Source organism: Raphanus sativus, chromosome 3 (genome assembly GCF_000801105.2).
Source record: "Raphanus sativus cultivar WK10039 chromosome 3, ASM80110v3, whole genome shotgun sequence".
In the NCBI taxonomy this organism is placed as follows: domain Eukaryota; kingdom Viridiplantae; phylum Streptophyta; class Magnoliopsida; order Brassicales; family Brassicaceae; genus Raphanus; species Raphanus sativus.
The window spans coordinates 86,571-101,908 of NC_079513.1; the positions used below are offsets into that span (position 1 = coordinate 86,571).

The 15,338-nt window shown below is 35.4% G+C and overlaps 4 protein-coding genes across 5 annotated transcripts; 3 read left to right on the plus strand and 1 right to left on the minus strand.

Moving 5' to 3' along the window:
* Nucleotides 1–1,435: 1,435 nt before the first annotated feature.
* Nucleotides 1,436–3,017, plus strand: LOC108833205 (V-type proton ATPase subunit F). Of its 2 annotated transcripts, none has more exons than XM_018606638.2 (5): nucleotides 1,436–1,517; nucleotides 1,626–1,706; nucleotides 1,924–2,005; nucleotides 2,196–2,278; nucleotides 2,605–3,017. In XM_018606638.2, exons 2-5 carry the CDS (start codon nucleotides 1,644–1,646, stop codon nucleotides 2,761–2,763), a joined length of 387 nt encoding a protein of 128 aa, XP_018462140.1. In that variant the 5' UTR covers nucleotides 1,436–1,517; nucleotides 1,626–1,643; the 3' UTR covers nucleotides 2,764–3,017. The 2 variants fall into 2 exon arrangements, with proteins under 2 accessions (XP_018462140.1, XP_018462141.1); XM_018606639.2 differs by having other exon boundaries at nucleotides 1,451–1,517; nucleotides 1,629–1,706.
* A 246-nt stretch (nucleotides 3,018–3,263) lies between these two features.
* Nucleotides 3,264–5,852, plus strand: LOC108833207 (transcription factor UNE12). The gene is made up of 6 exons (XM_018606640.2): nucleotides 3,264–3,798; nucleotides 3,875–3,997; nucleotides 4,081–4,146; nucleotides 4,251–4,316; nucleotides 5,070–5,150; nucleotides 5,227–5,852. The coding sequence occupies exons 1-6, from the start codon at nucleotides 3,433–3,435 to the stop codon at nucleotides 5,464–5,466; spliced, it is 942 nt and encodes a 313-aa protein (XP_018462142.1). The 5' UTR covers nucleotides 3,264–3,432; the 3' UTR covers nucleotides 5,467–5,852.
* A 186-nt stretch (nucleotides 5,853–6,038) lies between these two features.
* On the minus strand, nucleotides 6,039–9,121 carry LOC108833208 (NADH dehydrogenase [ubiquinone] flavoprotein 2, mitochondrial). Its single transcript, XM_018606641.2, has 10 exons — nucleotides 8,962–9,121; nucleotides 8,835–8,867; nucleotides 8,685–8,750; nucleotides 7,535–7,651; nucleotides 7,315–7,392; nucleotides 7,126–7,231; nucleotides 6,988–7,034; nucleotides 6,803–6,880; nucleotides 6,637–6,702; nucleotides 6,039–6,417 (listed from the first exon to the last, which is right to left on the minus strand). Exons 1-10 carry the CDS (start codon nucleotides 9,034–9,036, stop codon nucleotides 6,310–6,312), a joined length of 774 nt encoding a protein of 257 aa, XP_018462143.1. The 5' UTR covers nucleotides 9,037–9,121; the 3' UTR covers nucleotides 6,039–6,309.
* A 3,298-nt stretch (nucleotides 9,122–12,419) lies between these two features.
* Nucleotides 12,420–13,229, plus strand: LOC130509780 (secreted RxLR effector protein 161-like). The gene has a single exon (XM_057005973.1). The coding sequence runs from the start codon at nucleotides 12,420–12,422 to the stop codon at nucleotides 13,227–13,229; it is 810 nt and encodes a 269-aa protein (XP_056861953.1).
* The last annotated feature ends 2,109 nt before the right edge of the window (nucleotides 13,230–15,338 follow it).

Here is a 15,338-nt window from a genome sequence, read left to right on the forward strand (position 1 = left end):
ATATAAGAAAAAATTAAAAATAAGTAAATATACTATATAAAAACAGAAAAAATTAAATTATACATCTATCTGAAAAATGTATAGTAAAATAAATAATAATTTTTTGGCTATGATTAGGGTTGGGTTGCGGGTCGAACCCGCTCCGCATGATCCGCAACATGCGGGTTTTAATTCTTTTGGTCAAAAACTCTGATCCGCACAACTTGCGGACAAATAAATTTATACTCGCACCGCTCCGCTTAATTTTGCGGGTGATCCGCGGAACCTGCTGGTTATAATATTTTTTTCTAAAATAATTATTTAATTTATTTTTCTAAAAGTATATATAAATAATATAATTATAATTAAAATTAAAATTTATATATTTCTAAAAAATTTTAGTTATTTTTGAAAAATTATCGCATTTTTTTTAAAAGTGTACTTTTTACAATAAAAAGAAAAATAATTTAAAATTTTTTAAAAAAATTGCGAGTTGGCAAGTATCCGCAATTCAAAATCCACCTATCCCGCATAAGATATTCATAACCCGCATCCGCGAATTGATTTTTGCAAATGGTTCGATCTGCACCCTTTCTACGGCGGGTTAAACGGGGCGAGACCCGCGGGTTACGACTCAAATTCTCAGGCCTAGCTATTATTAGTTAGTTACGTTTTTGTTCACCTTTAGCAATTATTAAAAATTGAATTGGTTTAAAACTCAAAAAGAATGATGGAATTAGCAAACTACCTATGATGTCAAAAGTTTGATCTCTATCAACTAAAGCACCATGGTGTGGGATTTAGGGTATTCACTTAATTAGGGTATAAATTGTGTATACTAGGCCTGAGACTTTTATCTGGGATCTGGATTCGATCCGAGATCTGCTCCGGAAAATAGGATATCCGGAGCGTCCGGATCCGAATACGGATAGTAAAATCAATGATCCGTCAAAACCGACTCCGGATCCGTATATCTTAATTTTTAGTTCTGGATACCCGGATCCGTATTTATAAATATATTAATTTTTTTAATTTTATTAAAATTATATTTGATATATTAATATGTATTCATAAAACTAGTTTTATAATACTACATTTTAATTTTTTTAATATTATATAAATATTTATATTTATAAATCTTGTATAAAAATTTAACTTATCTATTATTTTAAAATTTTCATATTTTAAAAACTATTATTTTTATTTTATTAATTATTATTATGAATCCGGATCCAGATAACTCCGGGTAGTATGATATAGACACGTATATCCAGAATCTGGATGTCCGCAAGCCCGAATATAGATCCAAATCCGGATATGTCAAATTTGGATATATGGATCTGTGCCGGTCCTACTATATACAGGCTGCAATATCTCTCATTACTAAAAGAGGGGTAGTAATGATATTACTTGGTGAAAGCAGGGGTAAAATAGTCAATTCAGTGTTTCTGACTTTCATGTTAGTGATTACGAATCAATATATCGTCAATCAAATCCCAAGGAGGAGAAACGAGAAGAAACAGCGAGAAGAGAAAAAGGTAAATGAGCTTTGTTCTCCATCTTCGAAGCTTCGATTTTACGATCTGAGATCAGGAATTGATTAAGGTTTCTTTTGTTATTATTGTTGTTGTTCTGTCTGTGTGTAGTAGTAGTTTGAATCAAATATGGCTGGGAGAGCTTCAATCCCTGCTCGCAACTCTGCCCTTATCGCTATGATCGCTGACGAGGTAAAAACCCGTTACAAAAGTAATCTTCTTTTTAACTCTCTGATGATGATGATGAGAGATATGAGTTTTGGTGGTGGTTTGATTCATTAGATCAATGTTTGATGTTTGGATCTCTGAGATGTGATCTGAAACTGTATCTACAGATTTGTTTCGTGAAAGTTGTAATCTTTATGTGAAAGCTGTAGTCTTTTTACTTGTGTAAAATGTTGTGTTACAGGACACTGTTGTTGGATTCTTGATGGCTGGAGTTGGTAATGTTGACATAAGGAGGAAGACTAATTACCTTATCGTGGATTCAAGTACGCTTTCTTTTAACTCATAATGAATCTCTACCAAAAAATATATATTATCCATTTTGATTAAATCAAGTTAGTTGAATCTTTGCATCAAAGTCAATCTCATAGGGTCTCTTGGTAGGAGATAACTTTCGGAGCTTCTGTTTCTGTTGAACTGTATAATTAATTGATTATTGTTGTTTTTGTCTTTTAGAGACAACGGTGAGACAAATTGAGGATGCTTTCAAGGAATTCTCATCAAGAGATGATATTGCTATCATCCTCATCAGCCAATATGTAAGTGCTTTCTTACAAGTGCACTGTTACATTTACAAAAGAAAAATAATTTACTGCTGTGTCTGTGTGGTGTTATTTGTGTCCTTATCAAAGAGGTCATGGCTTGTACTACTCCACTCTATTGAGCCCCTAGATATTTAGTGCCACTCTTGCCTGCTGTACCCTTTTAAATAATGGATCAAAAGTTACTTTTATTGTAGGGTAGTTTTTTTTCTCTGGGTCAATTTGTAGGGTAGTTTATTGTTATCTTGTTCCCAGCAATTAGCATTATTGGATCCAAATGTGTCCAAAAAAAAACATGATGAGATAATGTTATATGTGTGTAGGTTGCCAATATGATCAGGTTCTTGGTGGATAGCTACAACAAGCCAGTTCCTGCGATCCTGGAGATCCCTTCCAAGGACCATCCTTATGATCCTGCTCATGACTCTGTTCTCTCCCGTGTCAAGTACCTCTTCTCTGCGGAATCTGTGTCACAGCGTTAAAAACATATACACATCCTGCAAAGCTTGCTGAGCTTTTTATATCATTTGTTTGGTTTTTGACATTCTTGTATTTGAGTCTCGAATTTCAATAATGTTCTCTCTTGATTTTTATTTAAAGATGGATGTTTATGTTATTAAGAAGCAACGGTAAAACACCATCTGGTTCTTTTTGCATTAAATAAAGAGAGTGAGTCTGTTGTGTATTCAAGAGACAAGAGCAGACTATAAAGATTTTAAGTGAAGACTTTGACCTCCTTTCAAGTCCTTGCTCAGGTGATACAAACTTTCTCAAAATCTTAACCACCGAGCTTCCTACAATGACTCCGTCTATTGTTCTTGGCAACCACAAAGTTGCAGCCCATTTACTGTTTATCTATTGCTCTTCTGGAAGATAAAGAAGACAATGGCAAAAGTGAAATAATCTGAAAAAGCAAGGACCTTTCACAAAAAAGGATAATTTTATAAAAACAGAGCATAAAGTTTCACACTTTTGTTCTCTGTCTTCTTCCTCCTCTTTCATTTTAAAGGCATCACTCACCAAACAGCTTTTTCTGCAACTTTTTTCTCATGTAGATTTTCTCTATAGAAGACTCAAACTCGCTAATCATAAGTCATAACTCACCGACTCCAAAAATCTGTTCTTTTTTTTGAACTCAAAACCAAAACCAAATGGCTAGTAACAACAACCCACATGGTAACCTTTCAGACCAAACACCTTCTGATGACTTCTTCGACCAAATCCTCGGTCTTCCCAACTTCTCAGCTTCTTCATCCGACGGTGGGTTAGGCGGAGGAGGAGGAGGAGGAGCACCGCCGATGATGCTGCAGCTGGGTTCAGGAGAGGAAGGAAGTCACATGGGTGGTGGTGGGTTAGGAGTAGGAGGAAGTGGACCAACTGGGTTTCACAATCAGATGTTTCCTCTAGGCTTGAGTCTTGACCAAGGCAAAGGACATGGCTTTCTTAGACCTGAAGGTGGTGGTGGTGGTCATGGAAGTGTGAATCGTTCTTCTTCTTCTTCTTCTATGAAAGGACCTGTAAGTTGGTTCACTTTTTTGTGTATATGGTTATGTTTTTTTCATTTGTTCTTACATAGTTTGTGTTGTTGAAAAGGTTTTTCATGGGCAGCCGATGCAACAGCCAGCTCCAGCAGCGCCACATCAGCCTACATCGATCCGTCCTAGGGTTCGAGCTAGGCGTGGTCAAGCTACTGATCCACATAGCATCGCTGAAAGGGTAAAACTTTACTTCAGATTGATTCTCTTTTGTTTTTATTGGAGGGGGGTAAAGCTGAAAGCTTTGAACTTTGTTTGTTACAGCTACGTAGGGAAAGAATAGCTGAACGGATCAGGGCGCTTCAAGAACTTGTTCCCACTGTTAACAAGGTTGGTCTATCTTTCACCTTTAAATAATTTTTTCTAGGCTTTGGAACTTGTCTCATTTCTTGAAGGTTTTAACACTTGTTGGTTCTGTTGTCTTTTATTTGCAGACAGATAGAGCTGCTATGATCGATGAGATTGTGGACTATGTTAAGTTTCTCAGGCTCCAAGTTAAGGTAATATAACCAGTCTGATATCTCTCATGTACAGTTTTACTCTCGAACTAGTCCTTTTGTTTCTTCCATGTATGTACATAGGAATCAATTGTCATTAGCTGGACTAGAAAAATCCTATAGGCAAAGCCGAGAGGTCATAACTCATAAGAATAACATCGAGTCACACTTGGATGAAACTAATATAACATCTTAATCCAAAAGTTAATCCAAAAAAAAAAACATAGGATTGGATTTAAAAATTATGTCATTGAAGTAACTGAGTGATGTTAAATTCTCCAAATTAATTTTTTGGTCTTAGTTTTGGTCCCACCATCACCTACCCTTCAACCCAAATTTCAATCTTGATTTTTTAATGTGGTGAAGAGTAATATACAAAGTCCAAAATGCTTTTGTTTTTGTTTGGCACTTAGTCCCTCTTTAAAACACCTTTTTATTTTGTCATATAGAGAGGCTAATCACGGTTTAGGATTAAAATACTATATTAAAACATCAAGTATAATCATCATGCTCACATTATAATATTAATCTCTTAGATCAAACGCTTCTTAATATTGAAATGTAGTCGGTTGCTTAAAGATAATGGAGACAGTAGTATGCAATGATGGATTTCTGATAAGATAATAAAAACTTTTTATTTATTTTATGAAAACCTTCCATGCTCATCTGATAAAGTAAAAGTTTTATTTTTTTGTGGGATAAAGCTTATCCCTCTGAATGATGATGTTATGTCTCACTTTGGTCAACTTTTGGTAGGTTTTGAGCATGAGTCGTCTTGGTGGAGCCGGTGCGGTTGCTCCACTTGTTACTGATATGCCTTTGTCATCATCAGTTGAGGTAAAAAAGAAAACATCAGAACTTTTTAGTAAAATGGGGTTTTGACTCAAAACTGATTATTGTAATCTCTCAATAGGATGAAACGAGTGATGGTGGAAGGACGCCACAACCCGCATGGGAGAAATGGTCAAACGATGGGACTGAACGCCAAGTGGCTAAGTTGATGGAAGAAAACGTTGGAGCAGCTATGCAGCTTCTTCAATCTAAGGCTCTTTGTATGATGCCTATCTCACTGGCTATGGCTATTTACCATTCTCAGCCTCCAGATACATCATCAGTGGTTAAACCGGAGACCAATCCTCCTCCACCACAGTAGGGTTTTTGTGCAAGTAAAGGTTTGTACAGCAACTCAAACGGTCCAACATGGCTTTACTTTCTACTACTACAACTCATGATGACTCTGGTTTCTTGCTGCTTCATCTCCCTCTCACACCCACTTGTATGGCGTGGGAGATGGAATCAATGTAGGATTTAAAGTAGAAGGGAGTTTGTCAAAAGCTTACTTGATTAAATATGATTTGTTATCATTTTAGGTGGACTTTGATGAAAGCACCTTTTTGTTTTCATGACTTTAGTGGGAGGTTGATGAACGAGCTTAAAAAGGGTATTTGAGTAGTAGACTAGTAGTAATGGGAAGTGTGTGGGACCTTGTTGAATTTGTGTACAAATTGGAAGAATATAATAAAGTATTTGAATTTGTTACCGTTGTATTATTATTATTTATTTGTATGAATTGGTATGTAATCATTAAAAAAAATCAAATAATATCACTAGTTCCCTTTACTAAAACTATTTTTTGGCTGATGAATTTGTCAAATCTATTGCTATAGAATTAGTCCTGTTTTAAAATAATAGGTATGATAATTTTCGCAATTTGTAACAGAGTGATAAATCAAGAAAATAGAAACACATACAAGTCTTTATTACAACAAAATTCACTTTCACCATAAACCTTGGCATCTTGGAAGGGAGATAATAACAAAAGAGAAATGCTCTTTGGTCATTTGTTTTAAAATGGGGTCGAAATTCTAAAGCCAAGAAGACAAACTACAAAGAGTATGCAATCTCAGTTTGATGCTATAGGCTTCAAACATCACTATAGCCTTTTGCGTTATTGATCTTCAAAAGATAAGAAAACGTCGGCGTATAAGAACTCAACTTAGCAAGCGTCGAGATCACGGAACTGTGGTGGCTTTGGCTCGCCAAGCAGTGTTGTGTTTCCTCCGTCAGGTCCGCACTTGATCCTCTTTGGATTTTGAGTTCCATGCTGAAACAAATATTACATAATCAGAATATGGATATGGGTTTTGAGTTCCACGCTGACATCTTTTTGCTACACAACCAAACTAGAACTTAAAAAACAAACCAAACCAGAACCGGATAAGGAACCCTTAAGAACATTATAAGACTGGTTAGTGAAAAATTATAGTACGAGAGGAACATCAGGAGAGTATTCAAATGAAATGGGTTAGTTTAGGTGTCTTACCGGTGGCTTTTCTCCTTTTCTCAGCTTTTCAACAATCTCTACAACTTTCTCAGGTGTAACATCTTCCTGTTTATTGTATCAATAAGACAGTGTGAATATGATTTTACTCTTTTAGAGCATAAAGGAAGGAAAAAATGCGGAAGGAAAGAAAAGTTATTTGACATACGAAATAGTTATATGTATATCCTTCTGATCCATTGGAGTAATCTGCCACAGTGATCATGGGCGCATTAACACAGCATCCCTGTTAACAAAACCAACTGTACATGAGATCAAGAAATATTAACCTCGGTGATGGTTATGCATGGTTTTATGGTCTTAAGAAAGTAAGAGGTGATAAGTAATCCATACCATGCATTCCATCTCCCCAACAGAGAACAAACCATCCTTTGTGACTTCTACAACATATAAAATTTAAGACAGAGATCGTTATGACTGAGGAACCGTATAATGATTTTGTTCATGAAAAGGTTGGTTATAGAGCTTTACCACCGCGCTTCACACCCAAATGGTCTAGCAAAGCTGATTCGATCTCTCGTGAACCACGGATCATGCAAGGTGTTGTGCCACAAACTAACAGGTGGTACTTTCCAACCTATAAGAACAAAATGAAAAAATGAGCGTGCGATGCGTGTTTTAGTATAGATTTGAGTATATGGGGTAGTAAGTAGTTCTTACCTTTGCCCTGTTGAACATGGAGTAAAACGTTGCAACTTCATAAACACGGATAGGAGCCACTTCTATAACTTTAGCAACCTGCAATGTGGTATTGTCATGTTGGTAAAATCATTCGACGTATATTATATTCCAAAAAAGATATGCTCCTAACACCGACAATCAAACAAAGGCAGGAAATGGAAAGAAAAAATAATAGACAAAATAACAAAAAAAATAGTACCGCATTCATTGCTGAAACAGGGAGCCAGCCTCCATGCTGTTGTTGGGCAAGATCAAGAAGAGGAATCACTGCGGACTGCTTGTAGTTTGAGGGATAGTAAGAGAGTATCTCCTTAACCTAGAGATTTTGAACAAAATATCAGATACTGAAGGCCTGGGGAAATACATTTCACTTTCTAAGCAAGACTAATGCAGCCCAGACATGACAGAAGCAGTAAACGGGAACCATACACGCACGAGTATATTTACTATTTTCTACTACACAAAACTAGTTTACTAATCCCCCCCCCCCACAGTCTTTCTCCCTTCTTATATCAGTTCCTAAGCAGCCAACTCAAAGAATGATCAAAAACTCCAGTTGTTTCTATCCTTTCAAGGAATGCAAACTCACGGGATCAGAAGCCAAGGACTATGTTAGTCAAGAACAAACAAACCCATTCCTTTTAACTATCTTATGCTCTATGTATAAGAAGGGTAATAAAAGCATGTTAAACATATTCAGAGCTGCTTCTGGTCTGAGATAACTATTAGTATTTTACTATTTTTACTCCCGCAAAACCAGTTCACTAATCCCCTGACAATCTTCTTCTTTATATATCAGTTCCTAAATAGCCAATTCAAAGAATGGTCAGAAACTCCCATTCCTTGCCTTAACTATCCTTTCTAGGAATGCAAACACAGACCAGACAAACATTGCTTCAACTCTCTATGCTCTTATGTATAAGAAGGGTATTGAAAGCAAGTTAAAGATATCCCAGCTGCTTCGGTCTGAGAATATCAAATAAAATAGGGAACTAGAGTGCCCCCTGAAGAGTATAAACTATTTCCACATCTATACTGTTCTTAACACCATATCCAGATAGAAACTCTGTAACCAAGATGACAATTTTACATTGGGAAATTGTCCCCTATATACATAAAAACACACACAAATTCACTATCTAACCAAAAACATTCCCTCTCTCATCATTTCTCTTCCTATCTCTCTCTAACCTCTCACTAAGAAATCTAATAAACTCTTCTTTTTGTTATATTGGCATATAAGCCCTTTTACATTTTTTTTTTTTAAAACAGACGAATTTGGATAAAATGCAATTGTGTTCGTCATTATCAAAGACAGTAAGAAGAAGCGATATGATTAAGTGAGAGACCTTAGATTTGTTAGCCTCAGAAAACTCCCAAGGAAGATCCGGTTTGTTATCAGGAGAATCCAGGTGCTATAATCATCAACAACCACCATCAGATTACATTAACTTAAAAGGATAGAGAGATGATTCAATTAAAATATCACCGAGACTCACGTAGTTCAAGGCTGTCGAGAAGCTTCGAGACGCCTGTGAAAAAAAGATATTGAAAAACGAAACCTGAGGATGAGATCGGGGGAAAAAAACGCTAATTAACGAAGGAGAAATATAATTGGAGGATTACCTGAGAAGAAGATTGTGGTTGACGGAGAACTTGACGGATCTCGAGGAGACGCTTCGCAGCGAGCCTACCCAGCATTTTCGACGACTTTGAGGAAACGAGAGACGAAGCTGATGTTTTGATCTGAGGATGAGGAAGAGAAGAGCTAGACTCGGTTTCTCACTATCATCACTTGGCGCAGGATTGACCACATGGATTTGGGCCTGCTGTAATAAGCCCATATCTGGTTTCACTGTCCAACCTATTATTGATGTTGCATTATAGTTTTGTATGTCCTTTTGTATAAAACAACTTTTTTTTTGTCATATCTACTCTATTAAAATAGAATCATATTTTTATCTACTGTAAATATTATCATTTAAGTTTGGACCTATTCTAAATTCAACTATTTCTTAAACATGCTTATTATACAAAATATTTGTTATACTAACCAAGTTACTTAAATCAAACCGACCTTACAAAAACCATCTTTCGGTTATTTATTTATACAATACAAATTTTGTTATATACTGATATTATGCTCGACATATCTAACTTCATATTTATCTTATTGTTACTTCTTGTACTTATCTTATTGAGAAGATAACTATGTGTATCAAGTATATATACACATACTTGATCAATAATAAGACTACGCTTTCCATAGTATCAAACACGTTATCAGCTCGTTTGCCTTTAGAAACCCTAGCTAATAGCCAAAACAAATAGCCTCCTCTTCCCGGTTCGTTGACGAGGAGAAGCAAAGCTCCGGACGAGAAGTGATCTGTGCGACGAGAAGTAAAGCTTCGACGATCTCATAGACCGATCAACCCATCAAAAGGAGAAGAATGAAAAGTGGAATGGACTCATTTGTGGTAGACAGTGGTACCAGCCATACCATCCTGAGAGACAAACGATACTTCATAAATCTGATTAATAAAACAGCCGACATCACAACCATAGCTGGTACAGCTAATTTAATCGAAGGCTGCGGCCAAGCATGCATTTTATTGCCTAATGGTACACATCTAGAGATAGATGATGCATTGTACTCACCTAGCTCTAATAGGAGCTTGTTAAGTTTCAAAAATATAAGACTTAATGGTTTTCATATTGAAACCAAGGGTGAAGGAAATAAAGAATTTCTTCAGATTTATAATATCACCCAAGGCAATAAAAGAGTCCTTTAGACTATACCAGCATGTGGAACTAGACTTTACTATGTTAAGACTAGTCTGGTTGAGGTTAATGCCGTAATGAACAAAGAACTCAAAGAAGAGTTCACTCTTTGGCATGACAGGCTGGGTCACCCCGGATCAGTGATGATGAGAAAAATCATAACAAATTCAAATGGCCACAATTGGAAAAACAAAAGAGTTATTCCTAAATACCTCACATGTGAAGCATGTTCACAAGGGAAATTAATCACTAGGCCATCACCAGCAAAAGTGAATAAGGAAATGATAAATTTTCTGGAAAGAATACAAGTTGATATTTGTGGACCAATACACCCACCATGTGGGACTTTCAGATATTTTATGGTCTTAATTAATGCATCTACAAGATGGTCACACGTTTACCTCTTATCAACTCGTAATCTAGCACTTGCGAGGTTGCTGGCTCAAATTATAAGACTTAGAGCACACTTTCCAGATTTCCCTTTAAAGACTATACGTCTTGACAATGCTAGTGAATTCACTTCCCAAGCTTTTAATGACTATTGTATGTCCACGGGGGTAAGTGTGGAATATTCTGTAGCACATGTCCATACTCAGAACGGTCTGGCTGAATCTTTTATAAAAAGAATTCAGTGGATTGCCCGACCACTCTTAATGAATACCAAACTCCCGATATCAGCTTGGGGACATGTTGTGCTACATGCAGCCGAGTTAATTAGACTCAGGCCATCAAGTGAGCATAAATACTTGCCATCCCAACTAATTACGGGTCATGAGCCAGATATTTCCCATCTAAGAGTTTTTGGATGTGCAGTCCAAGTGCCTATAGCACTACCACAGAGAATAAAGATGGGACCTCAAAGGAGGATGGGAGTATATGTTGGATACGATTCCCCCACTATTATTAAATACCTAGAGCCAACAACTGGTGATTTGTTTAAGGCCAGGTTTGCGAATTGTCATTTTGATGAATCTAAGTATCCAGCATTAGGGGGATATTTTGGTAAGCTGGAAAAAGATATAAAATGGAATCAAACATCCTTAACATGGCAGGATCCTCGGACTAGAGATTGTGATCTAGAAGTCCAGAAAATAATACATTTGCAAGAGCTAGCTAATAAATTGCCAGATTCCTTTGCTGACCCAAATAGAGTAACCAAGTCATATATACCAGCTGCCAATGCACCAATAAAACTTGATGTCCATGAGGGACATAATCAAGCTGCTACTACGTCTAAACCACAGTTAAAACGTGGTAGACCATCAGGTTCCAAAGACAAAGAAGTTCGGAAAAGAAAAAGTGCAAAGAAATCTGAATCCTTTGACACCCTAGACATGGAAAAGGAAACTCATGTACCACCAAAAGAAACTTGGGACGCCAAGGATCAAGGTACTGAGGTTCCTGACAATAATGAGATCTCAATAAATTATGTCATGTCTGGAAGGGAATGGAACAGAAAACATGTCGACATGGATGATATATTTGCATACAATGTAGCACTTGAATTGATGGAAAATAAGGATCTAGAACCCACATCTATATATGAATGCATGCAACGACCAGATTGGTTAAAATTGAAAGAAGCCATTAATGTGGAGTTAGAATCATTGAAAAAGAGAGGTGTATTTGGACTGATCATCCAGACACCCCATGATATAAAACCAGTGGGATACAAATAGGTTTTTGTGAGAAAAAGAAATGAGAAAGGTGAAGTTGTGAGATACAAAGCACGACTTGTTGCACAAGGATTCTCACAAAGACCAAAAATAGATTATAAGGAAACTTATTCCCCTGTGGCTATAAGAGAAGGTCTAGATATGCGGTTAATGGATGTTGTAACTGCCTACTTGTATGGTCCACTGGATAATGAGATATACATGAAAATTCCAGATGGTATTGAAATGAAAAACAAAGAGAGTTCTCGAGAACAACATTGTATCAAATTGAACAAGTCTCTTTATGGATTAAAGCAATCGGGTCGAATGTGGTACAATAGACTATCTGAATATCTCCTGAAAGAAGGATACAAAAACGACCAGGTCTGTCCATGTATTTTCATAAAGAAGTTCAATAAGGGTTTTGTAATCATTGCAGTATATGTAGATGATTTAAATATCCTAGGAACATCTGGAGAAATTTCCCAAACTGTTGAATATCTCAAGAAAGAATTCGAGATGAAAGAATTCGAGATGAAAGATCTCGGGAAAACAAAGTTTTGTTTGGGTTTACAATTTGAGTATGTAAAAGATGGAATCCTTGTGCATCAAGAAACATATACGGAGAAGATACTCAAGAAATTTAATATGGACACATCTCACCCATTAAACAGTCTCATGGTCGTGAGAAGCCTTGGTCCGGACACGGATCCATTTGGTCCAAAGAGGGACGATGAAGAGATTCTTGGTCCAGAGGTGCCATATCTTAGTGCCATAGGAGCTCTGATGTATTTAGCTGGCCATACACGACCAGACATCAGCTTTGCTGTGAACTTACTATCTAGGTTCAGCTCATGTCCGACCCAAAGGCACTGGAATGGGATAAAATATGTACTTCGTTATTTACAAGGAACGAAGGATTTGGGTCTTATGTTTACTAACCAATCTAAGGAAGGTTTAGTTGGTTTTGCTGATGCAGGTTACCTATCTGATCCACATTTTGGTAGATCTCAGACTGGATATGTCTTTACACATGGAGGGACAGCAATATCTTGGCGGTCCATGAAACAGATCATGGCGGCTACTTCCTCAAATCATGCAGAAATATTGGCGATACATGAGGCTAGTCGAGAGAGTGTATGGTTGAGATCCATGACACAACACATCAGTACTACTTGTGGTATAACCAAAGGAAAGGATCCACCTACCATCCTATACGAAGATAACACAGCCTGCATTGCTCATCTTAAAGATGGATACATCAAAGGAGACCGGACGAAGCACATTCTTCCAAAGTTCTTCTTTACCCACGAGCTCCAGACGGCAGGAGAGGTCCAAGTGTTACAAGTCAGTTCAAGTGAGAATTCAGCCGATCTCTTCACCAAGTCCTTAGCTACATCAGTGTTCAAAAAGCTCGTGCATCAGATAGGCATGCGTCGACTGAAGGATCTACGGTGATGCATTCATCAGGGGGAATTCATGTGTTGTACTCTTTTTCCTTATCCATGGTTTTGTCCTATTAGGTTTTCCTGGAAAGGTTTTAATGAAGCAACATCAAAAGCATGAATGAACTCTGAACCGGATGTGTCGATCAAGAGGGAATATTATATACCGATATTATGCTCGACATATCTAACTTCATATTTATCTTATTGTTACTTCTTGTACTTATCTTATTGAGAAGATAACTATGTGTATCAAGTATATATACACATACTTGATCAATAATAAGACTACGCTTTCCATAGTATCAAACAAATTTCAATTAGAAACCGACCTGACCGTACCTAAGAAATAATTCGCTAAGTTTGTCTCTCCTTATAAATTATAGGATCGTCTCAATACTGATTACAAGTGTATATCTTCTTAATATACAAATCATGTTTGCTTATCTTCCACGAATTGCACCTGAAACACACCATTGTTAAATAATTAATATTTGTCCATTTTTTAAATGTTAGTATACGAACTGCATCTTTTTTTAAACTGCATCTATCATCATATTTGTCCATCTCTGATCATTGTTTTATTTGTCCATTTTCGTCATAATATCTGTAAGATAAAAGAATATAGTATATTTAAACTAATTCTAATAATATTAGGACATTTTGGCTGATTAATAATCTATTTAGTAATAGATTTGCAAAAAAAAATTTGTATATTTTAATACTCAGTTTATGTCTAAATTAATTAAATTGACTGATTAATACTTTTAATTTAACTAATCTAAATTCGCTGAAATTTAGTAAAATATATACTAACTACATAAAATAAATGATTCTTATGTGCATATCTACAACTATTCACTGATTTTCTTAAATAGCAATCATTGAATATTATATTTTAGTATTATTAAAAGTTACTTGCATATTTACAAATACCCCTGTTTATTTAATATTCAGGGAATAGATTTGTTAATAATACTTTGGTTGATAGTGTAATAAATTTTATCGATTTCTAAAATTGTTATTTAACCAAACTAAAAACCAAAATAACCAAACCAAAATGAAATTTAGGATCTGATTGGTATAACCATAGTGGTTGTGGGTATTTGCGAATGCGGATGGTTGCAGTTTTAAACGTTTTTAAGATATTTGTATGAGTGGTACAACAATTAGAAATGGGTACATTTACGGGATACTCATGACTGGTTAACCATCAAATCCAGCAGCGGTTAAATAAAAAAATTAAAAATATTTAAATTTTATATAATTATAAAAATATGAGAATCCATAATATTATAATAAATATAAAAATTATATTTATAAAATCATAATTTTACATTTTCAAAAATTATAGAAAATATGTTTTAAAAATTATAATAAAAATATATATATTTTGTATTTATATTATTTCAATTTGAATATTTTAAATCTTATTTTATATTGCTTTTAAAAAAATTAAAATTTTACCCTCCGGCAACCGCAAACACTATCTGGAACAAGTTTTTGGATTTAAGAGGTTAATGGTGGTTTGGAGCGGTTTATAGCGTTTCATGTGATTGTTACAAAACTCCAACAACCGCTACCAACCGCAAAAACTGCATTTGCGGATGTTAGCGGAAAAACCAATCATGCCCTTAAATGCATAAAATCACTAGAACCAAAAAGCAAAAACCACAATTGAACTAGAACCAAATAAAAAATGAAAATAATATTAAGCAAGCCGAAAATCGAAGGTCCATATCTAAACATATTAGTAAACAAATATATGTTAATAAATTTGTCCATAAAATAGTTTCGCGCTTTTAAACGCGGGTACTATCCTAGTTAGATAGTTAAAGATGAGGTTTTCTGATAACTAGATAGATGCCTGCAAGTTTTGGGGGTGTAAATAATTTTCAAAATTCAATATTATATATTATTTTATGTTTTGACTTGAAATAATAAATTTAATATTTCAAAACCAAATGTGAAGTTTTGGTAGATAATTATTTTAATAAACATATTTTATTTATTAATCCTTATTAAATTCTTAAATATGATTTATGTAGTATTTAGTTAGATTTTTTACACCTTTTACAAAACATATTTCATTTAATTTATTTTATAACGTTAGCGTTAGTAT

What these genes read in the sequence shown, in the direction of transcription:
- LOC130509780 (XM_057005973.1), top strand. Translation starts at nt 12,420, where the DNA reads ATGGACACATCTCACCCATTAAACAGTCTCATGGTCGTGAGAAGCCTT.
- LOC108833208 (XM_018606641.2), bottom strand. Translation starts at nt 9,036, where the DNA reads ATGCTGGGTAGGCTCGCTGCGAAGCGTCTCCTCGAGATCCGTCAAGTT. An exon ending in CTGAGGCTAACAAATCTAAG is followed by an intron (nt 7,652 to 8,684) that starts GTCTCTCACTTA and finishes CAAAATCTCTAG; the next exon opens with GTTAAGGAGATACTCTCTTA. An exon ending in CCATGTTCAACAGGGCAAAG is followed by an intron (nt 7,232 to 7,314) that starts GTAAGAACTACT and finishes TTGTTCTTATAG; the next exon opens with GTTGGAAAGTACCACCTGTT.
- LOC108833207 (XM_018606640.2), top strand. Translation starts at nt 3,433, where the DNA reads ATGGCTAGTAACAACAACCCACATGGTAACCTTTCAGACCAAACACCT. An exon ending in TTGTTCCCACTGTTAACAAG is followed by an intron (nt 4,147 to 4,250) that starts GTTGGTCTATCT and finishes TTTTATTTGCAG; the next exon opens with ACAGATAGAGCTGCTATGAT. An exon ending in CTTTGTCATCATCAGTTGAG is followed by an intron (nt 5,151 to 5,226) that starts GTAAAAAAGAAA and finishes ATCTCTCAATAG; the next exon opens with GATGAAACGAGTGATGGTGG.
- LOC108833205 (XM_018606638.2), top strand. Translation starts at nt 1,644, where the DNA reads ATGGCTGGGAGAGCTTCAATCCCTGCTCGCAACTCTGCCCTTATCGCT. An exon ending in TCGCTATGATCGCTGACGAG is followed by an intron (nt 1,707 to 1,923) that starts GTAAAAACCCGT and finishes GTTGTGTTACAG; the next exon opens with GACACTGTTGTTGGATTCTT. An exon ending in TCATCCTCATCAGCCAATAT is followed by an intron (nt 2,279 to 2,604) that starts GTAAGTGCTTTC and finishes ATATGTGTGTAG; the next exon opens with GTTGCCAATATGATCAGGTT.